The sequence below is a fragment of the Sebastes fasciatus genome, chromosome 7 (genome assembly GCF_043250625.1).
Source record: "Sebastes fasciatus isolate fSebFas1 chromosome 7, fSebFas1.pri, whole genome shotgun sequence".
Taxonomy (NCBI): domain Eukaryota; kingdom Metazoa; phylum Chordata; class Actinopteri; order Perciformes; family Sebastidae; genus Sebastes; species Sebastes fasciatus.
The window spans coordinates 935,635-948,134 of record NC_133801.1 but is presented as its reverse complement, the minus strand read 5'-3'; the positions used below and the strand labels follow the sequence as shown (position 1 = coordinate 948,134).

General features: G+C 37.4%; 2 protein-coding genes across 3 annotated transcripts in view; both read left to right on the top strand.

Moving 5' to 3' along the window:
* Positions 1-502, top strand: part of wdr62 (WD repeat domain 62) — a 50,489-nt gene extending 49,987 nt beyond the window's left edge. Inside the window, exon 33 of the mRNA XM_074640890.1 lies at positions 25-502. Within this exon, the coding sequence (XP_074496991.1) occupies positions 25-258 (234 nt within the window). The 3' untranslated portion in view covers positions 259-502. The remainder of the gene's footprint in view (positions 1-24) is intronic.
* Positions 503-1,665: 1,163 nt separating this feature from the next.
* atg16l2 (ATG16 autophagy related 16-like 2 (S. cerevisiae)) overlaps positions 1,666-12,500 on the top strand; it is a 106,998-nt gene continuing 96,163 nt past the window's right edge. The window contains exon 1 of one of the 2 annotated variants that reach the window (XM_074640884.1): positions 1,666-1,938. In XM_074640884.1, coding sequence (XP_074496985.1) covers positions 1,815-1,938 — 124 coding nt within the window. In that variant the 5' untranslated portion in view covers positions 1,666-1,814. The remainder of the gene's footprint in view (positions 1,939-12,500) is intronic. The other variant, XM_074640885.1, reaches the window with a different exon arrangement.

Here is a 12,500-nt window from a genome sequence, read left to right as displayed (position 1 = left end):
TTCTTCTGATTTCATGTCCTGCAGCTCGGTGTGGCGGTTGGCGGGTCGGAGCGCCGTCTTCAGATGGCGTCCGTCCTGCAGGGTGCGTTTGATGTCGTCCACTCTGAGCTGGCGGCGGTGCTGCGGGGGGGGGACGTACGAGGCGGCGGCGGCGCCCCCTCCTCTGGTGGACCGGAGGACGACGGGACGATGTCTCTGCTGGAGAGATACTCTGAGCTGCTGGTCCAGATGACCCAGAACAAACTGAACCGAATCTGAACCAGGACACGGTACGGAGGCTGTAACGGGACCAGGACCCGGTACGGAGGCTGAACTGGGACCAGGACCCGGTACGGAAGCTGAAACAGGACAAACTTCACGTTAACGTGGGCCGGATCAGTGTTTTACATTTGAACGCACCTTAAGCTGGTTTTTATAGCAGCAACATGTTTTCTATGTTTTTAATCACCGTTTGTACATAAACTAGTTTTATTTGTTTCTTAATAATAAAAGTTCAAACTGTTTCACAGAGTTTCATATTTATTATTTCAGACTTTTTATTTTCCACTGAACGGAGATGAAGAGAATTATCCGTTTTTACTTTGATGAAATAAAAAAATAACCTATAAATAATTAATAGAAATAAAAAAGATAAAATATTATATCCAAAAATGTTTTTTTTTAAAAGACTACGTTCCTTTTATACTTTTAAAAATACAGATTTTAAAACTTGACTACAATTGAAATCTTAAAACTCAACAATTCTAAATTGGTAAAAAACTATTTAAATTTATTCCAATTTTTAGTTTTCATTAATCTTTCCCTTTCTGTACTTTTTATCTGTTGTTTAATTTATTTTATTTTTTTATATTTTTTAAACTGTAAAATATATGTGCATAATTTAGTTGTAAATTAAAATCTGAACATGTTTAAGTTTTATGTAAAGTTAGTTTGATGACGTCATCAGGGGGCGTGTCCTGAGGGTTGTTTTGTTTTTCCCTCGAGTCAAACCCGGAAGAGAAGAGAACGGGCGCTGATTGGCTGAGAGCGGCCTGAGCCCCGCCCCCCGTCAGAGTGACGTAGATGTAAAAATCCCATCCTGAAACTCATTTACTCTGCTCAGGTCAGTCATCATGTGAATTGTGGAAAGATGTCAATAATTTTATATACTTGGTTGCTATGGTTACAGTGACAAAGACAGTGATGCATTCTTTCTTATTAATTTAATTTGTTCCACATTCACACGTGTACATTTACGGGTAAAAAGCCTAATTTCTTTGTATTTATGAAAGAAATGGAATTATATCTGTCAACAATTTCTCCCTCACAAAGCAATGAAAACAATGAAAACAATGAATGTATGTGATATCTTTCATGTTTTTAAGTGAAATTATTGTCATACTCTCACGTGGTCTTTTTTATTTTTATTTATTTATTTATTTTTATTGCGTTTTTTATTATTATTATTATTAATTCCATTTTTTTATTATAATTTGATGTTGGTTTTGTTTTCTTTCTGTTCTTTAATGTTTGGCTCTTTGTTTATGTTTATGCTTCTGTTTGTAAATGTTTTTAATGTTTTCTGCTGTTACTATGGATACTGACATTTTGAAATGATAATTAAACAAACAAACAAACAAACAAACACCAGAGAAGAAGAAGAAGAAACGTCAACAGGAAGGAGGAGGAGCAACATGGCGGCGGTGAGAACAGCCGGAGCTCCGACGCGGAGCAGCCCGGAGCATCAGGCCGCTCAGTGAGCGCCAGTCAGCGGGGAGAGCAGCCTGGAGGAGCCGGTAACAGCCCGGAGCAGCAGGCCGGGAGCTCTGACCGTGATGACGGATTGGGCTCCGGGACGCGGCGGCCGGTCGGCGGAGACCTGGAAGAGACACATCATGGGTCAACTGAAGCACCGAGACCTGAACCAGCACGCCAGGTTCCAGGACCTGATCCGCTTCTGTACGACGCACAAGTAACAGTACCAGTAACAAAGTAACAGTAACAGTAACAGTAACAGAGTAACAGAGTAACAGTAACAGTAACAGTAACAGAGTAACAGTTTAACAGAGTAGAAGTTTAACAGAGTAACAGAGTAACAGTGTAACAGAGTAACAGTGTAACAGAGTAACAGAGTAACAGTGTAACAGTAACAGAGTAACAGTTTAACAGTGTAACAGAGTAACAGTGTAACAGAGTAACAGAGTAACAGTGTAACAGTAACAGAGTAACAGTTTAACAGAGTAGAAGTTTAACAGAGTAACAGTGTAACAGAGTAACAGAGTAACAGTGTAACAGAGTAACAGAGTAACAGTGTAACAGTTTAACAGTGTAACAGTGTAACAGAGTAACAGAGTAACAGTTTAACAGTGTAACAGAGTAACAGAGTAACAGTGTAACAGTGTAACAGTAACAGAGTAACAGTTTAACAGTGTAACAGAGTAACAGTGTAACAGAGTAACAGAGTAACAGTGTAACAGTAACAGAGTAACAGTTTAACAGAGTAGAAGTTTAACAGAGTAACAGTGTAACAGAGTAACAGAGTAACAGTGTAACAGAGTAACAGAGTAACAGTGTAACAGTTTAACAGTGTAACAGTGTAACAGAGTAACAGAGTAACAGTTTAACAGTGTAACAGAGTAACAGAGTAACAGTGTAACAGAGTAACAGAGTAACAGTTTAACAGTGTAACAGAGTAACAGAGTAACAGTTTAACAGAGTAACAGAGTAACAGAGTAACAGAGTAACAGTTTAACAGAGTAACAGAGTAACAGTGTAACAGAGTAACAGAGTAACAGTTTAACAGAGTAACAGTGTAACAGTGTAACAGAGTAACAGAGTAACAGAGTAACAGTGTAACAGTGTAACAGAGTAACAGAGTAACAGAGTAACAGTGTAACAGAGTAACAGAGTAACAGTGTAACAGAGTAACAGTGTAACAGAGTAACAGAGTAACAGTGTAACAGTGTAACAGAGTAACAGAGTAACAGTGTAACAGAGTAACAGTGTAACAGAGTAACAGAGTAACAGTGTAACAGAGTAACAGTGTAACAGAGTAACAGAGTAACAGTGTAACAGAGTAACAGAGTAACAGTTTAACAGTGTAACAGAGTAACAGAGTAACAGAGTAACAGAGTAACAGAGTAACAGAGTAACAGTGTAACAGAGTAACAGAGTAACAGTGTAACAGAGTAACAGAGTAACAGTTTAACAGTGTAACAGAGTAACAGAGTAACAGTGTAACAGAGTAACAGAGTAACAGTGTAACAGAGTAACAGAGTAACAGTGTAACAGAGTAACAGTGTAACAGAGTAACAGAGTAACAGTTTAACAGTGTAACAGAGTAACAGAGTAACAGTGTAACAGAGTAACAGAGTAACAGTGTAACAGAGTAACAGAGTAACAGTGTAACAGAGTAACAGAGTAACAGTGTAACAGAGTAACAGTGTAACAGAGTAACAGAGTAACAGAGTAACAGTGTAACAGAGTAACAGTGTAACAGAGTAACAGTTTAACAGAGTAACAGAGTAACAGAGTAACAGTGTAACAGAGTAACAGTGTAACAGAGTAACAGTGTAACAGTGTAACAGAGTAACAGAGTAACAGAGTAACAGTTTAACAGTGTAACAGAGTAACAGAGTAACAGAGTAACAGTGTAACAGAGTAACAGAGTAACAGTGTAACAGAGTAACAGAGTAACAGTGTAACAGAGTAACAGTGTAACAGAGTAACAGAGTAACAGTTTAACAGTGTAACAGAGTAACAGAGTAACAGTGTAACAGAGTAACAGAGTAACAGTGTAACAGAGTAACAGAGTAACAGTGTAACAGAGTAACAGTGTAACAGAGTAACAGAGTAACAGAGTAACAGAGTAACAGAGTAACAGTGTAACAGAGTAACAGTGTAACAGAGTAACAGTGTAACAGAGTAACAGTGTAACAGTGTAACAGAGTAACAGAGTAACAGAGTAACAGTTTAACAGTTTAACAGAGTAACAGAGTAACAGAGTAACAGAGTAACAGTGTAACAGTGTAACAGAGTAACAGTGTAACAGAGTAACAGTGTAACAGAGTAACAGAGTAACAGTGTAACAGAGTAACAGAGTAACAGAGTAACAGAGTAACAGAGTAACAGTTTAACAGAGTAACAGAGTAACAGAGTAACAGTGTAACAGAGTAACAGTGTAACAGTGTAACAGAGTAACAGTGTAACAGAGTAACAGAGTAACAGTGTAACAGTGTAACAGAGTAACAGAGTAACAGTTTAACAGTTTAACAGTGTAACAGAGTAACAGAGTAACAGTGTAACAGAGTAACAGAGTAACAGTGTAACAGTGTAACAGAGTAACAGAGTAACAGAGTAACAGTGTAACAGAGTAACAGTGTAACAGAGTAACAGAGTAACAGTGTAACAGTGTAACAGAGTAACAGAGTAACAGAGTAACAGAGTAACAGTTTAACAGAGTAACAGAGTAACAGTGTAACAGAGTAACAGAGTAACAGTTTAACAGTGTAACAGAGTAACAGAGTAACAGAGTAACAGTTTAACAGTGTAACAGAGTAACAGTGTAACAGAGTAACAGAGTAACAGTGTAACAGTGTAACAGAGTAACAGTGTAACAGAGTAACAGAGTAACAGTGTAACAGTGTAACAGAGTAACAGTGTAACAGAGTAACAGAGTAACAGTGTAACAAGGTACAGTGTAACAGAGTAACAGAGTAACAGTGTAACAGAGTAACAGTGTAACAGAGTAACAGAGTAACAGTGTAACAGAGTAACAGTTTAACAGAGTAACAGAGTAACAGAGTAACAGAGTAACAGTGTAACAGTGTAACAGAGTAACAGTGTAACAGAGTAACAGAGTAACAGTGTAACAGAGTAACAGTTTAACAGAGTAACAGAGTAACAGAGTAACAGTGTAACAGAGTAACAGTGTAACAGTTTAACAGAGTAACAGTGTAACAGAGTAACAGAGTAACAGTGTAACAGTGTAACAGAGTAACAGTGTAACAGAGTAACAGAGTAACAGAGTAACAGTGTAACAGAGTAACAGTTTAACAGTGTAACAGAGTAACAGTGTAACAGAGTAACAGAGTAACAGTGTAACAGTGTAACAGAGTAACAGAGTAACAGTGTAACAGAGTAACAGAGTAACAGTGTAACAAGTAACAGTGTAACAGAGTAACAGAGTAACAGTGTAACAGAGTAACAGTGTAACAGAGTAACAGAGTAACAGTGTAACAGAGTAACAGAGTAACAGTGTAACAGAGTAACAGTGTAACAGAGTAACAGAGTAACAGTGTAACAGTGTAACAGTGTAACAGTGTAACAGTGTAACAGTGTAACAGAGTAACAGAGTAACAGAGTAACAGTTTAACAGAGTAACAGTGTAACAGAGTAACAGTGTAACAGAGTAACAGTGTAACAGAGTAACAGAGTAACAGAGTAACAGTGTAACAGAGTAACAGAGTAACAGTTTAACAGTGTAACAGAGTAACAGAGTAACAGAGTAACAGTGTAACAGTGTAACAGAGTAACAGTGTAACAGAGTAACAGAGTAACAGTGTAACAGTGTAACAGAGTAACAGAGTAACAGTGTAACAGAGTAACAGAGTAACAGTTTAACAGAGTAACAGTGTAACAGAGTAACAGTGTAACAGAGTAACAGAGTAACAGTTTAACAGTGTAACAGAGTAACAGTGTAACAGAGTAACAGAGTAACAGTGTAACAGAGTAACAGTGTAACAGAGTAACAGTGTAACAGTGTAACAGAGTAACAGAGTAACAGTGTAACAGAGTAACAGAGTAACAGAGTAACAGTGTAACAGAGTAACAGAGTAACAGTGTAACAGAGTAACAGAGTAACAGTTTAACAGAGTAACAGTGTAACAGAGTAACAGAGTAACAGTTTAACAGTGTAACAGAGTAACAGTGTAACAGAGTAACAGAGTAACAGTTTAACAGTGTAACAGAGTAACAGAGTAACAGTGTAACAGAGTAACAGTGTAACAGAGTAACAGTGTAACAGAGTAACAGTGTAACAGAGTAACAGAGTAACAGTGTAACAGAGTAACAGTGTAACAGAGTAACAGAGTAACAGTGTAACAGAGTAACAGAGTAACAGTTTAACAGTGTAACAGAGTAACAGAGTAACAGTGTAACAGAGTAACAGAGTAACAGAGTAACAGTGTAACAGAGTAACAGTGTAACAGAGTAACAGAGTAACAGTGTAACAGAGTAACAGTTTAACAGAGTAACAGAGTAACAGTGTAACAGAGTAACAGTGTAACAGTGTAACAGAGTAACAGTGTAACAGAGTAACAGAGTAACAGTGTAACAGTGTAACAGAGTAACAGAGTAACAGAGTAACAGTTTAACAGTTTAACAGTGTAACAGAGTAACAGAGTAACAGAGTAACAGTGTAACAGAGTAACAGTTTAACAGTGTAACAGAGTAACAGAGTAACAGTGTAACAGTGTAACAGAGTAACAGTGTAACAGAGTAACAGTGTAACAGTGTAACAGAGTAACAGAGTAACAGAGTAACAGTGTAACAGAGTAACAGTTTAACAGAGTAACAGAGTAACAGAGTAACAGTTTAACAGTGTAACAGAGTAACAGAGTAACAGTGTAACAGAGTAACAGAGTAACAGAGTAACAGTGTAACAGAGTAACAGAGTAACAGTTTAACAGTGTAACAGTGTAACAGAGTAACAGTGTAACAGAGTAACAGAGTAACAGTGTAACAGTGTAACAGTGTAACAGAGTAACAGTGTAACAGTGTAACAGTGTAACAGAGTAACAGAGTAACAGTTTAACAGAGTAACAGAGTAACAGAGTAACAGTGTAACAGAGTAACAGAGTAACAGTGTAACAGAGTAACAGTGTAACAGAGTAACAGAGTAACAGTGTAACAGAGTAACAGAGTAACAGTTTAACAGTGTAACAGAGTAACAGAGTAACAGTGTAACAGAGTAACAGAGTAACAGTGTAACAGAGTAACAGAGTAACAGAGTAACAGTGTAACAGAGTAACAGTGTAACAGAGTAACAGAGTAACAGTTTAACAGTGTAACAGAGTAACAGAGTAACAGTGTAACAGAGTAACAGAGTAACAGTGTAACAGAGTAACAGAGTAACAGTGTAACAGTGTAACAGTGTAACAGAGTAACAGTGTAACAGAGTAACAGAGTAACAGTGTAACAGTGTAACAGAGTAACAGTGTAACAGAGTAACAGAGTAACAGAGTAACAGTGTAACAGAGTAACAGTGTAACAGAGTAACAGAGTAACAGTTTAACAGTGTAACAGAGTAACAGAGTAACAGAGTAACAGAGTAACAGTGTAACAGAGTAACAGAGTAACAGTGTAACAGAGTAACAGAGTAACAGAGTAACAGTTTAACAGTGTAACAGAGTAACAGAGTAACAGAGTAACAGTGTAACAGAGTAACAGTGTAACAGAGTAACAGAGTAACAGTGTAACAGAGTAACAGTGTAACAGAGTAACAGAGTAACAGTGTAACAGAGTAACAGAGTAACAGTTTAACAGTGTAACAGAGTAACAGAGTAACAGTGTAACAGAGTAACAGTGTAACAGAGTAACAGAGTAACAGAGTAAACAGTGTAACAGAGTAACAGTGTAACAGAGTAACAGAGGTACAGTGGTAACAGTGTAACAGAGTTCAGTTAACAGTTTAACAGAGTAACAGAGTAACAGAGTAACAGTGTAACAGAGTAAACAGTGTAACAGTGTAACAGAGTAACAGTGTAACAGAGTAACAGAGTAACAGTGTAACAGTTAAACAGGTAACAGAGTAACAGAGTAACAGTTTAACAGTGTAACAGAGTAACAGAGTACAGAGTAACAGTGTAACAGAGTAACAGAGTAACAGTTTAACAGTGTAACAGAGTAACAGAGTAACAGTGTAACAGTGTAACAGAGTAACAGTGTAACAGAGTAACAGAGTAACAGTGTAACAGTGTAACAGAGTAACAGAGTAACGTGAACAGAAGTAACAGTGTAACAGAGTAACAGAGAAACAGTAGATGTAACAGTGTAACAGAGTAACAGAGTAACAGATTAACAGTGTAACAGTGTAACAGAGTAACAGTGTAACAGAGTAACAGAGTAACAGAGTAACAGTGTAACAGAGTAACAGTGTAACAGTGTAACAGAGTAACAGTGTAACAGAGTAACAGAGTAACAGAGTAACAGAGTAACAGTTTAACAGAGTAACAGTGTAACAGAGTAACAGAGTAACAGTGTAACAGAGTAACAGAGTAACAGTGTAACAGTGTAACAGAGTAACATTGAACAACATGTAACAGTGTAACAGAGTAACAGAGTAACAGTTAACAGAGTAACAGTGTAACAGAGTAACAGAGTAACAGTGTAACAGTGTAACAGAGTAACAGAGTAACAGAGTAACAGAGTAACAGAGTAACAGTGTAACAGAGTAACAGTGTAACAGAGTAACAGAGTAACAGTGTAACAGTGTAACAGAGTAACAGAGTAACAGAGTAACAGTGTAACAGAGTAACAGAGTAACAGTTTAACAGTGTAACAGAGTAACAGTGTAACAGAGTAACAGAGTAACAGTTTAACAGTGTAACAGAGTAACAGTGTAACAGAGTAACAGAGTAACAGAGTAACAGTGTAACAGAGTAACAGTGTAACAGAGTAACAGAGTAACAGAGTAACAGTGTAACAGTGTAACAGAGTACAGTGAACAGAGTAACAGTTTAACAGAGTAACAGTGTAACAGTGTAACAGAGTAACAGGTTAACAGTGTAACAGAGTAACAGTGTAACAGAGTAACAGAGTAACAGAGTAACAGTGTAACAGAGTAACAGAGTAACAGTGTAACAGTGTAACAGAGTAACAGTGTAACAGAGTAACAGAGTAACAGTGTAACAGAGTAACAGAGTAACAGTGTAACAGAGTAACAGAGTAACAGTGTAACAGTGTAACAGAGTAACAGTGTAACAGAGTAACAGAGTAACAGTGTAACAGAGTAACAGTGTAACAGTGTAACAGAGTAACAGTGTAACAGAGTAACAGAGTAACAGTGTAACAGAGTAACAGTTTAACAGAGTAACAGAGTAACAGAGTAACAGTGTAACAGAGTAACAGAGTAACAGTTTAACAGAGTAACAGTCGAGTAACAGAGGTAACAGTGTAACAGTGTAACAGAGTAACAGTGTAACAGAGTAACAGAGTAACAGAGTAACAGTGTAACAGAGTAACAGTTTAACAGGTGTAACAGAGGTAACAGAGTAACAGTGTAACAGAGTAACAGAGTAACAGTGTAACAGTGTAACAGAGTAACAGTGTAACAGAGTAACAGAGTAACAGTGTAACAGAGTAACAGAGTAACAGTGTAACAGAGTAACAGTGTAACGAGTAACAGAGTAACAGTGTAACAGAGTAACAGAGTAACAGAGTAACAGTGTAACAGAGTAACAGTGTAACAGAGTAACAGAGTAACAGTGTAACAGAGTAACAGAGTAACAGAGTAACAGTGTAACAGAGTAACAGTGTAACAGTGTAACAGAGTAACAGTGTAACAGAGTAACAGAGTAACAGTGTAACAGAGTAACAGAGTAACAGAGTAACAGTGTAACAGAGTAACAGAGTAACAGTGTAACAGTGTAACAGAGTAACAGAGTAACAGAGTAACAGTGTAACAGAGTAACAGTGTAACAGAGTAACAGAGTAACAGAGTAACAGTGTAACAGAGTAACAGAGTAACAGATTAACAGTGTAACAGAGTAACAGAGTAACAGTTTAACAGTGTAACAGAGTAACAGTGTAACAGAGTAACAGAGTAACAGAGTAACAGAGTAACAGAGTAACAGTGTAACAGTGTAACAGAGTAACAGTGTAACAGAGTAACAGAGTAACAGTGTAACAGTGTAACAGAGTAACAGTGTAACAGAGTAACAGAGTAACAGAGTAACAGTGTAACAGAGTAACAGTGTAACAGAGTAACAGAGTAACAGTTTAACAGTGTAACAGAGTAACAGAGTAACAGAGTAACAGTGTAACAGAGTAACAGTGTAACAGAGTAACAGAGTAACAGAGTAACAGAGTAACAGTGTAACAGAGTAACAGTGTAACAGAGTAACAGTGTAACAGAGTAACAGAGTAACAGAGTAACAGTGTAACAGAGTAACAGTGTAACAGAGTAACAGAGTAACAATTTAACCGTGTAACAGAGTAAGTGACAGAGACAGAGTAACAGTGTAACAGAGTAACAGAGTAACAGTGTAACAGAGTAACAGAGTAACAGTGTAACAGAGTAACAGAGTAACAGAGTAACAGTGTAACAGAGTAACAGTGTAACAGAGTAACAGAGTAACAGGATTAACAGTGTAACAGAGTAACAGTGTAACAGAGTAACAGAGTAACAGTGTAACAGAGTAACAGTGTAACAGAGTAACAGAGTAACAGAGTAACAGTGTAACAGAGTAACAGTGTAACAGAGTAACAGAGTAACAGTACAGTAACAGTGTAACAGAGTAACAGAGTAACAGAGTAACAGTGTAACAGTGTTAACAGAGTAACAGTGTAACAGAGTAAACAGAGTAACAGTGTAACAGAGTAACAGAGTAACAGTGTAACAGTGTAACAGAGTAACAGAGTAACAGTGTAACAGTGTAACAGAGTAACAGAGTAACAGAGTAACAGTGTAACAGAGTAACAGAGTAACAGTGTAACAGTGTAACAGAGTAACAGAGTAACAGTTTAACAGAGTAACAGTGTAACAGAGTAACAGTGTAACAGAGTAACAGAGTAACAGTGTAACAGTGTAACAGAGTAACAGAGTAACAGAGTAACAGTGTAACAGAGTAACAGAGTAACAGTTAACAGAGTAACAGTGTAACAGAGTAACAGAGTAACAGTGTAACAGTGTAACAGAGTAACAGTGTAACAGAGTAACAGAGTAACAGAGTAACAGTGTAACAGAGTAACAGTGTAACAGAGTAACAGAGTAACAGTGTAACAGAGTAACAGAGTAACAGTAACAGAGTAACAGAGTAACAGAGTAACAGTGTAACAGAGTAACAGAGTAACAGTGTAACAGAGTAACAGAGTAACAGTGTAACAGTGTAACAGAGTAACAGAGTAACAGTGTAACAGAGTAACAGAGTAACAGTGTAACAGAGTAACAGAGTAAAAGAGTACCAGTGTAACAGAGTAACAGAGTAACAGAGTAACAGTGTAACAGAGTAACAGAGTAACAGAGTAACAGAGTAACAGTGTAACAGAGTAACAGTGTAACAGAGTAACAGAGTAACAGTGTAACAGTGTAACAGAGTAACAGAGTAACAGAGTAACAGTGTAACAGAGTAACAGAGTAACAGTTTAACAGAGTAACAGAGTAACAGTGTAACAGAGTAACAGAGTAACAGTGTAACAGTGTAACAGAGTAACAGTGTAACAGAGTAACAGAGTAACAGAGTAACAGTGTAACAGAGTAACAGTGTAACAGAGTAAACAGAGTAACAGAGTAACAGTGTAACAGAGTAACAGAGTAACAGTTAACAGAGTAACAGGCAGTGTAACAGAGTAACAGAGTAACAGTTTAACAGTGTAACAGAGTAACAGTGTAACAGAGTAACAGAGTAACAGAGTAACAGTGTAACAGAGTAACAGAGTAACAGTTTAACAGTGTAACAGAGTAACAGTGTAACAGAGTAACAGAGTAACAGAGTAACAGTGTAACAGAGTAACAGAGTAACAGAGTAACAGAGTAACAGAGTAACAGAGTAACAGAGTAACAGTGTAACAGAGTAACAGTGTAACAGTGTAACAGAGTAACAGTGTAACAGTGTAACAGAGTAACAGTGTAACAGAGTAACAGAGTAACAGTGTAACAGAGTAACAGAGTAACAGTGTAACAGAGTAACAGAGTAACAGTGTAACAGAGTAACAGAGTAACAGTGTAACAGAGTAACAGTGTAACAGAGTAACAGTGTAACAGTGTAACAGAGTAACAGTGTAACAGAGTAACAGAGTAACAGAGTAACAGTGTAACAGAGTAACAGTGTAACAGTGTAACAGAGTAACAGTGTAACAGAGTAACAGAGTAACAGTGTAACAGTGTAACAGAGTAACAGTGTAACAGAGTAACAGAGTAACAGTGTAACAGAGTAACAGAGTAACAGTGTAACAGAGTAACAGAGTAACAGTGTAACAGTGTAACAGAGTAACAGAGTAACAGAGTAACAGTGTAACAGAGTAACAGTGTAACAGAGTAACAGAGTAACAGTTTAACAGAGTAACAGAGTAACAGAGTAACAGTGTAACAGAGTAACAGTGTAACAGTGTAACAGAGTAACAGGTAACAGAGTAACAGAGTAACAGTGTAACAGAGTAACAGAGTAACAGAGTAACAGTGTAACAGTGTAACAGAGTAACAGAGTAACAGTGTAACAGAGTAACAGTGTAACAGAGTAACAGTGTAACAGAGTAACAGTGTAACAGAGTAACAGAGTAACAGAGTAACAGTGTAACAGAGT